The sequence below is a fragment of the Ornithodoros turicata genome, chromosome 9 (assembly GCF_037126465.1).
Source record: "Ornithodoros turicata isolate Travis chromosome 9, ASM3712646v1, whole genome shotgun sequence".
NCBI lineage: Eukaryota > Metazoa > Arthropoda > Arachnida > Ixodida > Argasidae > Ornithodoros > Ornithodoros turicata.
This window is the reverse complement of record NC_088209.1, coordinates 23328363-23344760: the sequence shown is the minus strand read 5'-3', so window position 1 is coordinate 23344760 and position 16398 is coordinate 23328363. Positions and strand designations below refer to the sequence as shown.

Genomic DNA, 16398 nt, shown 5'->3' with positions numbered 1-16398 from the left:
GTGGGGATAGTTATTGCAATCACGTTAAAGTTGCAACTAGTGATGTCGAAAACTTTTTCATGCAGACTTGAATACCTGCAGGACCCCTGTACTTTGTTCCATGCACCCTGTGTACTGCCCATGTACAAAATAAACACACTGGGTAGGGTACCTTTCATTTGTCCTTCCCATCTTTATCTTAATGCACTTGTGCATGTAACTATAAAGAATATTGCCAAATACATAAAATAAAAAACACACATAAATAATAAATGGATGCAGGATCCAGAGAGCACATAAGGAACTGCACATGATGTAATTTGATGTAGTCTTTCATGGATACTTGCAGTCATAGACAACCCCAAGAAAATAATTTTCCCCGAACTCGTAGAATGATAGAGGGAAAGGGGACTACAAGACAACGGAACTTGACTTGCGTCACGTCCTCCATCAAACTCCACGGAGATCTTGCTTACTACTCCATTATGCGCGCCTGTTTGCTCCGTAGGTCTATATAATTATGTTGACTTCAAAATCTGTCTTATGTAATATAGGGGCACCAAACAAGGCCATGGTTATGTTTCAATGTGTGATTGCGGGAATAGGGTCGTACCAACACGTAAAAAATTTGTCCAGGCACTACAATTAGAGGTGCGAGTCGGTGCGATTACACCCGCGGAACTGCGCGGCTATCCGTGCGACATCCTGGATTGAGGATCGAAATTAAGCGTCTTGAAATCCGCGAGGAGAAGACCGTGCCCAACGCAGAGGCGCACGGGTATCTACATCTTTTGCGCAAATATGCATTGGTGTCACTGCGGACGTCTCCTATGTGGAGTCATAATTACGGTTACAATTACAAGAGCTCACAGTGAAACCAAACTGGTGGCGAAGTGTGCCATAGGGCACTGCACGGGCTCGGGTTAGACATCACGGGCTTGGGATTACCTTGCATTGCCGGTCCTTGATCGGGCTCAAGCCCCTGCTACCGCACTGTCAGTTAGTCGACTTTTCCAGCCCGCTACACTGGGCCGGGTAGCCTAGAAATATCTCAGGCTTGGGCCGGGTTCGGGCCGGCTTTGGGCTGGGTTTGGGCTGGGCATAAGAATGTGGCCCGTGCAGTGCTCTAGTGTGCCATCCCTTGCACTGCTGTGCCTTTAACTGGTATTATCCGCCTATTAGCTGCACGATTGGACAACTCTGGGTGACATACCGTCCTTGAGAAATTTTGTACGATGAAAAGTTAAAATGTCTGTAACATAATTCTTTCATCATGGAGATTTTTTCCTACAAACGCAGTGAAAGCTGATCCGCGCGGATGCGGTCACGGATAGTGCGCGGATACCGTCGGATACCGTCAATCTTTTACCCGCACTCACCTCCATGTGTTACCCTTTGTTAAAATGTGAACAGTGAGTGCCAGCTCCACCCTTTCTTCTTCTTTTTTTTCGCAAATGGTGCCATCCCAACAGAGGCACGTTCTGTCCCATTTAGCTACGCTATCACAAGACACAGTGGGTACTATTTTCGGTGATGATTCGTTCTGTTACGATCAAGAACAATGGCCTTTCGTGTCCCCTTGCGTGTACATTGTGTTCGTAGCACCTTGGACCGACAGAATGGTTCGTAACGAGGGATCTTAACGTTCTCTCGGAAATTTCATTCAGAATGCCAGTGCAACTTGTTTCTTCTTGTTGGAAATTTCACTCGCAGAACATTGCTCAAAAGTACAGTTGACAAAAGACTTTGCACTACATTAGGTCACTGGCTTTATAGTGTCCCCACCTTTGCATTGAAACGTACAGAGGAGCTGAGACGTCACTGTTAAACTGAATGGTAATGAAGAGATGTAATGTAAGTGAAACACTTTGTACTTATCATGCGACATTAAGTCTCCTGTAGTAATGAAATGAACAAAGCATATCTTTAGGACTGCCATCAGCACCATGAACATCAGCCAAGAACACAGTGGCCCGATAAGTAGAACCTTGCGTTTTCTGGTTTTATATTTTTTCGCAAAATCGAGATGGGGGGGGGAGCGATATCGGGCAAGATCGGGCGATATCTGGTGAAAAAGCAAATTTTTGGGTGTGCTATTTGTTTTCCTTTTTTAAGCGCTTCTTGCATTTCAGATGAGCAAGAGATGCCAAATGTCTGTGCCAAATGTGCTGTGCTTAGCGTTCTCCAGTGCTGTATCAGTGTCTGGATTTGCACTTTGGCAAGTTCGTTTTCAGGGTATTCCGGGTTTTATCCCACGTGACAATTGCGTAAATCGGGAGGTACAAATTTGTAACCCTAAAACACAAGGCCCTACCAATAGGTGGCCCATACAGTACCTCAGAAGGACTCTGGATTAGAGCACTGCACGGGCACGGGCTTACCCGAAAGCACGAGCCGGGCCGAGCTTTGCGTTTTTTTTTTTTCCATTGGGTATGGGATATCATGGTATTCTCATCTGAGAACTATCACCTTCTTATATGTGATCATGCTTATTTCGTCTAATGGGTCTGGATTTCACACGTGCACTCACACACATTTGGGGACGATTGGTGTAGCGGGCGCACTGAGAGTCCGGCCCGAGGGTCAGTCAGGTTAGGTGTTCTGACATATTTTCGTTCGCGTGAGAGTTCGAGAAAGGGGAACTAACACCGGTGCGCGCGCAATAGAGCGGGGGTGAGTCTTTCATGAACCGCAAGGTACATACGCATCGCCCACACGCCGCTGCGCGCTGCCTTCCCAAGCACCAAGCACAGAGCGGCTTGCCGGCAGAGAAACACAGCCGTTCCGTTCGAGTGTACCTCCTCGCTCTCCACCAATTAGCTGCGTCCTTTTCCTCGCTGCGCTGTGCTCTTTAGTAAATCTAAATACGCCTCAGGGCCTCGAAAACACATAGAGCAGAGGCGGGCTGGGACCGGGCCTGAGCATGGGAACAGTCGGGTACAGGCCGGGTACGGGCCGTGGTAGCCGGGCCTGGGCCTGGCAAGGGCCTCAAAAAATTAGGCCCGTGCAGTGCTCTACTCAGGATATGTCAAGCAGAAAAGAAAAATCAAGGATATCCAACAACTCTTACATAAATAATGTTACTGTTACCAGAATATCTTGTCTCTTGCATGCACAAAAGTTATTACACAATGACAAAGGGTGGTAGCGAGTTGCTTTCTATCCTGCACATAAACCAGCATTCGTTTGGAACAAGATGACCACATAATATGCTGCAACATAACTACGTGCCAAGGTTTAAGCAAAACCGTCTCAGCTTACAGCGTCTTTATGCACCTGGTTATTGCATCCATCAATTCAATCGTGGCTAATGTAAGAGAAGTGAATATGATTCCAAACAAGAGCCAGAGTCCATCAGGAAATCACTCCTTCAAAACCACTACGTCACAGAGCTTATGCCCCTGAGACACTGTAGGACCATTGCACATGCCTTTTTCCATGATTATGGTGCATGCCTACACCACATCCAGTCATACCCTACATGTGCTGACAATGCGCTTTGTGTTCTTCTGAACATGTACCGCCCACAAGTAAACAAATAAAAACTTAAGATACGTGCAGTGGGTGGGGATATGATGAAAATGTCTCCAGCAACAGTATGCGACGACTCACTGAAAAGAGCTGTCGTCCCCAAAACGGCCTTCTTTTACTTCCTCGCGGAACCGTTGCAGCTCCTCACCTTCGTAGACTCGCTTCATTCCTCGAGGCAAACTTCGACAAGATTGTAGGTTCAACTTTTTCAGGGTGGGGCAGTTGCTGAGCAGGACTCTAATGGAAAGCAGAAAATTAATTCAGAACTTATCTGCTGTGGGATGCAATGAGCTGTGGACTCCTACAGGTCAATAACAAAGATATCTGGACTGGTTGGTACATGATCAAAGAGATGCTTAGCGCTAACAGACGAGGCACAGAGAAAGAACACACACAACGCGGGCGCTAACTTCCAACACATTTAGTTGAGGAAATCACCCCCGCATTTATGCAACCTCGACCCTACCGGTTATTCCTACACCACGTGTCAAGATACGCTACTTCCTTATCGGATAATGCAATAGATGGAACACTTACGCACGCCTGCCCTAGTCTCTTTATCTTGTGCGCCTCAATTATCTCCCGGGTAGTTAACGATGAAAGATTGGTAGAAAAATTGGTAGAGCCCTGGACCGGCAATCCAGAAGATGTAGGTTCGAGTCCTACAGCTGGCTAACCTTTTCAGTGGCTTTCATCTTTCATCGTTAATTTCTTAGGCAAATTGAGGCTTTGTATGTATTTGTCCCTTCTATGTTGTTCCAGCCTCAGAACGTCAGTTCTTTCATGTTCCACAGTTGTCGCCTGTGTCGATCCCGTCGTATGAATGTGTGTATGAGAGAGCAAAAATGTAAGAGTGAAAGGAGGATGAGTGAGAGAGAGTGACTGGTTTGTCCCTTCAGATGAGGCACCCTGGAAGTCGCTGAGAAGGCGTGTTAGCTTAGCTCCATTGGTAGAGCCCTGGACCGGCAATCCAGAAGATGTGGGTTTGAGTCCGACAGCTGGCTAACCTTTTCAGTGACTTTCATCTTTCATACCTCAACCTGTTTGTATAGTTGAGGTAAGTGGTTCCAGTCGTTTATAGATAGAGGGAAGAAAGAATCCTTCAAACAGTTTGTGCAAAACGTGCACTGCTCAACGTGTTTTTTGTGCTTTAAGCGGGTGCCACAGCGCTGTGCGAAATTTATTTGGTTGTTTTGTGGATAGTGATAGACTTTTCGCTCTGGAGTAGTTGTCTGTCAATACACTACACCATCCTTCTCAGGAAAGGTAAGCTTTGACAGACCCCCCCCCCCCCCCCCCTTTAACCCCATCATCGTAAGTATATGCCCCAAAGGCTGACAGCCTTTTGCAATTGGTAGAATGCAAGTTTCATGCACAGCACAACTAAAGCACTAGGAAGACGTACTTGATAGTCTCAAAGCTGATGGCTGACCCACAGAGTTCCACCACCTCTATGGGAGTGCCGTTCTCAGCGGTGGCCAGTGCCATGATAGCTTGGTTGGTGGCATCCTCGTTGACAGCCCATGAAAGGTCCAATACATGCAGGCTATGTGCCCACTACGAGACAGTTTTTTTTTTTTTTACAAAATACTCTTCCTTTGATCACATCATACTAGAAACCACAGTCTCACCTTCCTGAGGACCAACTCTACATCACTGGTTCTAGCAGCAGCACAGTTAGAAAGATACAGGTGCTGGATATCCCATGCAGGAATACACACGAGCCCAGAAACCGAAATATTGGGACAACCCCTGGCATCTAAAAGTCTGAGCTTGTGGGATGTCTTCAGCAGTCTAAAACCAGAACACAATACATAAGAAGACGGCTTAGACTATTACTTATTTAGGCAGCAATCGAGAGAACGTGCCATAACTGCAAGGTGTATGACACAAATTTTTGTGCAAAGCCAGCATGCAAAGCATTCCAAAGCTGTTCAAAACTGTCAATGAGCAGCAAGTGTGCCCCTTCGAACGACTTTTAATGTCAGTGTAATGGTTTTGAATGTGAACGTAATTGAGTAAGAAGCTGGAAGACAAAAGGGGTCAGTAAGGGGTCAGACAGAAGTAGAAGGTGTTTATGATAGTCACCACATGCACAATGGCCGTGCAGGGCAATGCATCCAATGTATGCATTTCTCCAATAATATGTTTCAGGTTTGCTTATTTTGCTCTGAACAAAAATGTAACTTTTAATGCTGAAATGTGACTGATACTTGCAAATCCTATTACTAAGACTGAGAACTCGTTCTTAGTTACTGTTGAGGTGAATCATCTCTTCACACCTTATCCTGTTAACTGAAAAAATGTAAACTGCTTTCATTCTGTATGCTACGCCCACAGTCGACTTAACAAGATTGCCAAACCACAATGTTGCTAATGCCAAAATCATGGTGGTGTACATCTAAGCACTTATGTATAGAGCCTGAAGTTTTCTGGAAATATTTTCTTCTAAATTCGGGGAGTAAATAGAGTCGGAATAAAATGTGCGTAAATAAACATGTGCTCTAAATTCATGCAAATTTGGGTGAAAAAACTTCCAGTAATGCTAAATTCAGGGAGAAATCGGGCTCAGTTACTCAAACGGGTTTGGTACAAATGGTGATGTAACTGCGTTTGCTGCCAAACAAGTTAGTGTGCATTCCTACAGATGTCTCAGTGCAGGCAATTTGCTGGGTAAAAACCAGGTTTCATCCTAAGAGCAACCTTCAATGTCAAGTGTGGTCCAAAGTGTGGTGCAAAGTGTGGTGCAAAGTGTGGTGCAAAGTGTGGTGCAAAGTGTGGTGCAAAGTGTGGTGCAAAGTGTGGTGCAAAGTGTGGTGCAAAGGTGCAAAGTCGGGGAAGAATCGGGTTAAACCCTAAAACTTAAGGCTCTACTTATGAACATCTACCGCTGACAACACCTAAAAGGTGTCATGTTACTTCAACAAGCAGCATTACAAGGACGAAATAAGGAAAAAAAGAGCATGCACTTTTAAATGAAGTTCTGTACCCTAATGGTGACATGCCTTACGCTTGTCAGCAAAACACCTTTTATCGCATTCATAGTGCAAGTGTCAGATTGCAAAACATGTCAGATCGCAAACTGAAAGTCCTACCTTTCCAGGTCATTGTCGCCAATAGTTCTCATTGACATCCCTTTGACTGCAATACTCAGTTCTTCCAAGTCGGGGAAACCTGGTGACTGCACCTGCCAAACAATCATATCGCATATATATATATTGTATACGGGGCTCTGAAGTTCATTCTGCGAAATTCAGTGCCGTCGACCATGGCAATTTAATTATTTAAGGAGAATGAGATCAAGTAAATTTTGGCATAGAATGTATGTCTTTCAAACAATGTATGTGTGCAATGTTTCGGCACATAGGTTAAATTAATTAATAGTAATTGATTAATTTAATCTAATTAAGTTAAAAGACACCAAAGTAAATTTTATGCCCAAAACTTTGTGGACCTCTGTAACAGAGAAAAATTTCCAAAAGCTCTTACGAAAGGACCATCGTCCCCCTATCAGTAAATCTTACAAAATACCAAGCAGCTGGCAGAAATTTTCAGTTTCGAAAACACTATGTACAGTTTCTTCGTACCTGGTCAACAACAGATGCGGGTGCCATGGCGACATAACTGTTGGCTAGCAGCAGAACACGTAGCTTCGGGCAACCCTTTTGGAACTTTTCTATCGGGAACAGCAAACCTGTGGTGCTCATCACATTAGACAGATCAAGGTTAATCAAGTTTGGGCAGTTCTCCTATTAAATGAAAAGAAAATGGGAGTTAATGATCAGTATAACAAAGTCCATTGGAAATGGACAAGCGACAATGTGTAGGTCGATATTACACTCACTGCAATAAGTGTTAAAATACTGTTCATTCCAGAAACTTTATTCTCAGCCATCATGAGGTGTGTAAGCTGGTCACCACATTTAGAAACCAGGGTCTTCATGGAAGACAGACAGACGGGACTTGTCATGCTGGGGGTCTGCAAATATTAACGCGCAAAATTTGTTGCGGCTACTTGCAAAAGACAAGAATGCTGCAAAAGGAATACTTACTCTAGAGACAGCGGAGAGGTCAATGCTCTTCAGGTTGGGGCACTTCTCAACTAGGATCTGAATTGAATCTGAGAACACCTTGGTGCAATGAGATAAGTTGATCGCAGAGAGCTTCGGGCAGTGCGTAGCTATAGCCTACGAGGAACAGGAAAGTTGTATGATTAAAAATTGCTAAATCACTTAAAGTGTCACCACGGACTTCAAAAACTGCTCTTTATTGGATTTCATATTATAAATCAACATCGCTCCAGGGCTCAGCACGCAGAACATAAATGTCATCAATGAACACTATGACCTTTCAGGAATTTTCTGAAAAAAAAAAAAAAAAAAAAAACGTGATAGTTTCGGACTCTCGAAGAGTAGGTAACGTCGTTGGGAAGTCTGGCGTCTGTCTCCGTCCTTCACCGCAAGTTGCAAAACAACCAGCCTCAACAGACGGAAATTTACCTTCGAAAAGCAATGTTGCCAGATGTGTCGCGAGATAAGGCACCCCACGACATCATGCGTTTCGAAACTAGAAATTAAGAGTTGACAGATGGGCGTGTTGGTATGGGTACATATTCCAAAAGGGGGAGAGCACAAAAAACACAGCAGACGACATCATGGACAAGCTCAAGTTCGTGTTGAGCTTGTCCGTGTCGTTTGCTGTGTTTTGTGCTCTCCTCCTTGTGGAATATAGAAATGGACCATTTTCCTGAGATGTGGCGCCCTCTCGAATGTCGTCTGCTCCTGGCTGAAAACAAATGCACGTGAGAAAGCGACACAGTTTCGTTTTCGTGTCTTTCATTCCAGCGTCCTGCTTGTGTTCACTTTTTGAGTATCCATCTTAGGTTTCGAGCCCGGTTTCTTCTGTCTGTGCGAAGTTTGAGTGTCCGTTTGATGTATGCAAGATGACCCTGGAGCCCCCTGTGCCATTCCATGCCAGATCAGTGAGCTGCGCAACATTGATTTGAAGAAGAGGAGGAAGAATATTTTTACGCTTGTTGAGCGTAGTGCAGCCATTCTGAATTAAAGCTGTTCATTATCGTACCTGGGTCCTCTCGTTACATTTTTGGTGCCAAAACCCGGGAAGCGTAGCCTCACTCATTGACAGAAGAACCCCGGGAATGGAAAAATTGTATGGAAAAAAGTAGTAATGGTTCCGGCTGTTTCCAGTCAGAACGAGAGCAGCGCATGTGCTGTGCTCCGAGGAAAATGGTCCATTGATCTTATAATACTTCCGTGACATATACAGAAACAATAGTTTGGGAGAATAAGAACATAGATTGCAACAACATAAATTCGGCCGGGTTCCAAGGAGACCAGATTTAGTACGTAGTGGCACTTGAAGCGAGAACACAGGTATGCTTTTTTCAAAGGTCACTGAACTTTGGACCCATGTTGCTGAACATGTGAAGTGAGTGTCGTGGTACAATAACATTCATAAGATGCAGTGAGCGTGAGTCTCCCCTCCCTCCCCGGCCTGTTACAGCCCATGATGAGGTTTCGAACATCACAGAGACTAGCACATAGTCACAACTGTACGTGGTTTCCTATTTAGTGCATGTACTGCTGCAACCTAATGAATGAAGTCTAGTGACCTTCTTCATTTTTGTTCGAACCTCCAGAAGTTACGAAAATAAGCAAAGGTATAACCTGTGACAGCAATCCTCAAAGGTTTTTGCAAATATCAGGTATGAAAAAGTACAGCTGATTCATTCAAATTGTACAATGATTATGATAGCTTTCACTGTAGGTTCCTCTATTTCACACTGAACCAGGAACACCTGTTCGCAATGGGTCTTGATTAAATGATAAACTACTGTGCTGTTCTACACTCTGCTACAGGTTTCAGCTTTTTAAGAGTACATATACCACAGCTCTCATTGTTCACATTTTCATACACCACTTCTCATGCTTCCCTTATGTTTCTGCACAGTATAACTGATTGTGCATACAGAGAATTCACTAACCTTATTTAACCCAAAAGGATGAAATACAAAACTTCATACCCTAAGCAGAAGCCATCTCAGCAGCAATGGGACATTCCCAAGCAACACAACACCTTAGCCCAATATTGGCTGGATATTGGCAATACTGTCAATATCCAGCCGATCCAGGCCAATATTGGGCCAAGTGCTGTCAATATTCCCAGTACTGGACCAAGGACCAATATTGCCAGTACAAGCCAGTACTGGACCAATGTTGGGCCATTATTTGGGCAAAGATGTTGTGCTGCTTGCGTTTGTATGGAACACTGAGCACACACCTGGATTCCTCGACATGTAAGGCTGTTTCCCCAGCCAGAAAGGTTGAGGTCCTTAGTGTGATTAAGCCTGTCTTGGCACAAGCGAACCAGACGAGGTTCAGATCTCTGAATTGTCGTCCAGGACAGATCCACATGGTCCCAGAGACATCGCTCCGTTTCCACCACCGCTTGCCACAGTGGACAAACCTTAGCCATGCTGGAAAATGTGAGCACGTTTGGAATGCAATGCACTTTAAAGGGAGATTATAATGCAAAAACAACTTGTTCTCAGATGAAAACGGGAGTTTCAATTATCACTATGCAAGCAATATTATTTTGCTTAGCTCTACTGTTTTCTCCAGCGGCTGCCAATGACCGACAGAACTTCCCTTTACAGGTCGCACTGTTTCGTTATTCCACAGAGGGCACACACAACCGTCAGGACAACACCCCGATGCGCAGAATGTAGTGACGGTCGTGGAGCGGTACCAAGACAAGAAAGAGTTTGGTACGATTTTGATCGTAACTTCGTAAGTGAATGGAAATTTTCATTTGTAACAACCACTACGAAATGAGAACAGCCTTTAAAGGAGCACGGAAGGCAGCTGAGGCATATGTTTTTTTTACCACGTGACATACACATACTACCTTTAGGAACTGTCACTCGAAATTCTTCCTCTCGGAAGCGACCATATCCTCAGAAAACTAGTTTACAATTAAGAGTGCCCACAGCAGTGGCGACCTGCCCCAGCCCCTTCTGACAGGTTCTGACATCAAATCATCAAGCACTTTTATTGGCTGCCGAAAACCGTCTGCTACGGCGAGGGAGCAAGGGGACCGGTTGACTGATGCCAAACGCAGCAGCAAAGTGGCACCCAAATACGATTACAAAAAGAAACAACGAAAAAAGAAAGCTACTGAGTGGAAGACTAGACTGGAAGCATAGACTTGGCAGCCAGCTTTTCTGACCCGCAGGAATGAAAGCTCTCTTGCACACCAGGACCCGCACACTGCACTAATGCTTGTGCGAATATATGTATCCCAGGACTCGTATTTTTAACTTATACTCCTCCTGACAGTGTTTTTTTTCGCCCGAGCCCCACCATAATTCTTCACGGTACTTTGAAATTAACTTGTCGTTGGTCCTTTAGTGTCCCTCTGAGAGTTAATTTGGAGCACTTACCGGAACAGGAAAGGTACTGCGCCTTCCATGTGCACCACAAACTCAAAGATCCTTCTCAGAATATGGGTGGGGATCTTCGAGTCCCAGAGCCCGTCCGAAGGTGTTGCTTCTGGTTTGACTACGTCTTCTCCTTTCTTCTTTCTTTTCTTCTTTGTGATGACCAGCTTGAGGCTGTTGGAACCTTCGACCAGGGCTCCCTTGTAATGACTTTTCCTGTGTTTCTTTGGTGCTTTGCCCTCTGCTCCTATCAACTTGCTCGACCGCTTGCTGCTGTGCTTCTTGGTAACGTAGTCAGAGATGCCATTAATGGGAAGGATGTCATCAGGAGGTGTGGATTTTGCTTCACTCTTCACCTCCTGCTGCTTGCAGTCATCGGCAGTGGAAGGCGCTGGGAGCTCAATCGTCTGGGGACTTTTTGGCGTTCTGTTTGCACCCCTGTAGTGATAACAATGTTTCCTTCTTTTTTTTGTTGTTGTTGCCATGTTCAGGTGCTTTAGGACTTTAACTACCGTAATTTCACGCGTATAAGCCGCACCGCAGATAATCCGCAGGACGCGTGTTTAGGAACGTTTCGAAAATTTTCTGGCAGATAAGCCGCACTCGCAGACAGGCCGCGGGCAATACGAGACGACTGATTTGTGCGACAAAGGAGACCGTTGTGAAGGCCATAAACCCTATGGTCCATACTCCGGGATCAGCATAATGTACAACAAAGGAAGTCAGTTCTAGAGTTCTACCAAGATCGGATTGTGCCCTTGTTGGGCGTTTTTCGTCGATTGATGGGTCAGTGGTCTTCCAGGAGACGCGAATCAGTGTCACCACTTTCGTTAACGCTGCTTGGGGGAATGCACCAGGAGGATCAATCTACTCGAGTGTGGACCCGTCCCTGTTACGCACTGTTCGTGCATCGGCAGGGCAGTGCTGTTCCAGAGACACTGTCGGCCCTTTCGTTAAACCCGGCGTACGGGGAAAATACCAGAAAAAAAGTCATCAGATCAGCCGCACCGGTGGATAAGCCGCAGAGCGCCCGTGAGAAAACAAAAATCGCGGCTAATAAAATTACGGTATACACGACAGAGGCCTTCTTTGGACCTGCTGCCCTCCCACAATCCATACTGTAACACTGTTCAGCCAAAGGGAACAAGGACCAAGTGCACTGTTCTGCCTGCATGTGGCATCGAGTTTTAATGAAGCAAGAGGCTTTGACAAGCACGATGGTATAGCCATAACCTCCATATTGGGACCGGAAACTACTTTCAGGTGCACGACTTTATTTATCCTCGCCTTTGACCTCACACACTTTTGGGTAGCATCTTATCTCTCAGTCCCAAAAGACACAACAGTATGTTTCTGAAGGTTACCTCATGGGGAACTGAACCAACAATGTTGAAGCAACATTTATCACTGGAGCAACGATGCAGGCTCTCATCAATTACATGGAATTACGCTTGCATTATCGGAATCACTGGTAAATTGCAGCAGCATATCAAACCAGAAATTACAGAAACATTACACGCTACAAGTGGTCAAATACCCGCATTTGAACCGTGTTCTACCCTCTGCCAAACCGTTCAACAGTAATCCTCACTTTGGCTCCCCAGCAGGCTTGTAGTCGGAGTCCTCCGAGTCATCCGAGGGCCAGACTTGCTGGTCGCCACTGGATGCAGCAAAGAACAGCATTGGTGGTCGCTTCCGCTTCCCATGTTGTTCTTTTTTCACAGACTGTTCACGAGTGAGCTCATTTCTATCCACATTTTCGTTGATGTCAGTGTTCATGGTGCTTCAGGAGTCATGGCATCACCTGAAATAAATTTTTTTGACTGCTTAAAAGAATGATGCCCAAAGCCATCCTGAACAATTCTTTATGAACAAGGAATGCAATATGTGCAAAACACACCAATTTTCTAAACTATCAGAAGTAACCCACTGCCTTTACTAATTTGCAACGATAACGGTTGCATCCAGAGACCCATCTATGAAACCGTTACTACTATGTTCGGCATTGGGCGACAATCTACTTGGCCAATTATTTCGTCCGAAAAGTGCTTAAATATTAAATCGGAGGAATAAAATGACACGTCCGCAAGGAATAAAATGACACTAGAGTTGCGAAATCAACCGAAACGAATATCACTGTACCTTTAATGTACGAGACGAAAGGAATTGTAATTGAGGCAATTGAAGGAATTGTAAGTAATTGTAATTGAAGGAATTGTAATTGACTGTGTGGCCCGTTTCTGAATTCCGACATGTTGACTGGAGAGGAATATCTTGTCTCTAGACATTTATTTTCGCATACTGTAAAAAGTAGAAATTGTTGCGAGGAATCAATTTTCTCGAATTTTGCGAATGAACTTTTTTTCGCGAAATTAAGGTTTCGCGAAATATGGGTAGCGGGGATGAAAAAGTATGGGCACTGGAATTCGCGACGACACGAGCTTCACAAAGACAAACTGACTTACTTGACTACCTTTATTCTCACAAATGTGTTCTTGTCAGACATGTCTAGCATTAAAATGCCACTTCAACGTCAGTACTTTATTCGCATAGTGTATCACTCTGCATTGCAGATACCCGCTTTCACAAAACCAGCACGTATGTCATTGTTAAGGGAGTGGAGTTCACGGTAAGCCTTTATAAGCCAGCCAGCAAGTAGAGGCCAGCTAATTCTCATTGTTTATTGTCGGCAGTGTGATGAATCCCCGATCTTCCCGACCCCACGACTTACGCTTCCACGCGAATTATTCGGACTGCAAAATTAACCACTTTTACAGTATGGTTGTGGTTATGTGCACCAGTGGCAGTGTGTGCGATTATAAATAAGTAATTAAATAAATAAATAAATAAAGGGACTTCTCTCACTACAAGTGTATTTTGCTGTGCAGCATCATCTGCTCTTAAGTGCTGTTTTGTCCTAACCAAAGGACATAATGGCTATTGTACAAAAGATTGAGCACACGTTTTAATGGAGGACTGTACATTCCAGTAGGAACTGGAATGATGTTCACGTTGCCCATGTTCCAGTAATGTAATTAATGACAAGCTTGTAGTTAATTGTCTCCTTACTATAACTAATGGCTTCCAAGATTCCTTTCAATTATGCTCTTATAACTGCAACTTAATTACTTGGAGCAACTTTTGCAATTACTTTGGATGCAATTTGGGATTCAAGTTCATTTTAAATCTTGAATCGTTTTAACAAAGTCCACCATTTTTAATTGTTCACCAGAGACAAGATTAATTATCATAACCTTTCATATAGACAATCACTTTGAGACGTTGCTTTTGAAGGCCAAGGTTCGCCGTAGACATGAGCAGCACTCCCTCTGTGCGTTTCACTGTTTTACTGCAGCATTTTCAAGGCATTCACTAAGTTTCTGTAACTGTTTTGCAGTCTCAGTCCAGGCATTCTTTAGTTCTGCTCACCATAAATATTTACGCATCGCACCTGTCACTAGTGGTCAGTGCACCACGCAAAATTATTTTTGGCTACATATATGGGAACCTCTGTGCTGTATGTCAAATGAAGTTTCACTTTCTTTGCCTTCAGCTTTTTTTCCCTTTTTTTTTTCTTTTTGTGACAAATAGGTTTCAGGCACTGAATCATTAGACACGAAGTCTAGATAAATCTTCTGTTCTCTCTTCTGTTTCCTGTTTGCACATTTAAATGACGAACCATAGTATGAGAGGAGTTAGGAGAAAGTCAACAAATGGGTTTTAAAATGCGGTTGTAGTCACAGTCTCGAAAAAAAAAAGAAGGGAAAAAAACTTAATTACATTTCATTAGTCGGAATCGCAGCACCGTCCCTGTTCGTTTCTGCTTTCCCAAGACGTAACTAAATGCAAAAGCACGATGAAAAACAAAATCAAACTGTTTATGCTCGCGCAGTTTTGTTATCGCGAGCTGGATACGCTTTCTCTGCGAACGCCCGCAATTTGAGGTCAATGCGTTCTCGACAACAGCCAGCGATCATCTGTGCTCAGCTTGCCGCGCTTACCGCGAAAACAGACAAAAACTGCATCCAAAAGCCAGACATTGCAAGCAGAAGCAAAGAACGCTCTCTACACATAGACTATCACCAGGAAATGCTTTCGACAGCGTGCAGCAAGAAAAGCAAGTGCATATATTGAAGTGTGAAGCACTTTTGACATATAGGATGATCTTGCAATTTGAAATCGCGGATCGATAAAGTTCAAAGACACTTACACTTCGAGACAAAACATACGGCGGCCCTGCAAACCACAGGTAAGCGTGTGCTTCGGGAAGGTGACTCGTAGAAAGCCGTGTGCGTGAAACCGTGATCGCTGTCGAAGCGAACTACGGCGTCAGATGGCCGTGAAGCTAGTTGTAGGACAGCGCGATGGCTGCCGTTTTCGTCTGGCTCTTCGAAGACGTTTAACGCAAGGAGCATGCAGTTAATGGCAATTCATGTTCAACACATGTGTAACAAAGCGATTGCACAACGAAGCGATGTTCCCCAAAAGGCGTGGTCACTCGTTGTTTCGGTCCACACAGGATTTGCTGCTTTCCGCTGCAAGGCGAACATCCATCATACAAGCAGTCGAGCAGCCAAAACAAGCAACGCTCCTAGCGGTTTTGTGGTACGGAAGTGATGTTAGCGCGCATTACACGGGAATACACGCACACCCGAATTCGATATCTCGTGTACACCGTGGAACTATGAGACGAACAAGCACAAAGTTTAGCTCCCACAAGAGGTTCTGATTGAGCCAGTTGAGCCCCCCTGGAAACAGACGCATGACTGAGACACAAACTCTTTCTGTCTGGCAACATGTGCGAAAATAAACCGCGCGCGCGCGCCGGACGAAGCGACGAAGTTTCCCCGCCTTCCCCGTTCGCTTTCGTCGGTCGACACAGAAGCAGCTCAAGATAGCAATTAGCTTAAAAAAAAGAAAAAAAAACACAACGTGCCCAGAATATCATCTGTGGTAAAAGGAGCAGGAAAATTGAAACCAGCACTTGGCGTCAAAGAAACACAAAGAGGCAGGGGCCGGTGGACATCAGAATTGGGGAAAGTCAGAGGTGCTTCAAGAATATGCATGGGTGAACTGTCACGGCTGCTTTCGTTAACACACTGTCCGCTTGAATGGGTAGCTATGTGCTTCCCTAAGGGCGGATCCAGACAGACCCTCACTTGTATGGGGGAAGGGACGATCCCCCCTGGATCCGCCGCTGTCAGATTTGAGCAGCCTTAGCTTTCAAATGCGCTGCTTGGTTGGAAATCTGGAAACGTGTTCTACGCACGACGATTTCCTTTTCTGCTCTGGGTAGCAAGGGGAAGTCTGTGATTTATCCAGACCCCCCTACACCCCCTAACCCCCCACAAATGTTTACCTGACCCTGGTTTAGGGGAGGGGGGGGCGGTTTCTGGGAGCGCGGCGTAGTGGGGGAGGGGAGAGAGGGA

At 44.9% G+C, this 16398-nt stretch overlaps 1 protein-coding gene and 1 long non-coding RNA gene across 2 annotated transcripts; one reads left to right on the top strand and one right to left on the bottom strand.

Moving 5' to 3' along the window:
• Positions 1 to 1731: 1731 nt before the first annotated feature.
• LOC135368393 (F-box/LRR-repeat protein 6-like) lies at positions 1732 to 15577 on the bottom strand. The gene is made up of 11 exons (XM_064601612.1): positions 15180 to 15577; positions 12561 to 12773; positions 10973 to 11407; positions 9811 to 10006; positions 7563 to 7697; positions 7355 to 7489; positions 7098 to 7259; positions 6606 to 6697; positions 5142 to 5304; positions 4916 to 5067; positions 1732 to 3747 (listed from the first exon to the last, which is right to left on the bottom strand). The coding sequence occupies exons 2-11, from the start codon at positions 12746 to 12748 to the stop codon at positions 3588 to 3590; spliced, it is 1818 nt and encodes a 605-aa protein (XP_064457682.1). The 5' UTR covers positions 12749 to 12773; positions 15180 to 15577; the 3' UTR covers positions 1732 to 3587.
• On the top strand, positions 10298 to 13684 carry LOC135368402 (uncharacterized). Its single transcript, XR_010414771.1, has 3 exons — positions 10298 to 10319; positions 13543 to 13598; positions 13663 to 13684. It is a non-coding gene; the product is annotated as an uncharacterized LOC135368402 (long non-coding RNA).
• Positions 15578 to 16398: the final 821 nt, after the last annotated feature.

What these genes read in the sequence shown, in the direction of transcription:
- LOC135368393 (XM_064601612.1), bottom strand. Translation starts at nt 12,748, where the DNA reads ATGAACACTGACATCAACGAAAATGTGGATAGAAATGAGCTCACTCGT. An exon ending in TTACATGTCGAGGAATCCAG is followed by an intron (nt 7,698 to 9,810) that starts GTGTGTGCTCAG and finishes TGTTCCTCGTAG; the next exon opens with GCTATAGCTACGCACTGCCC. An exon ending in ACCTCTCCGCTGTCTCTAGA is followed by an intron (nt 7,490 to 7,562) that starts GTAAGTATTCCT and finishes TAATATTTGCAG; the next exon opens with ACCCCCAGCATGACAAGTCC.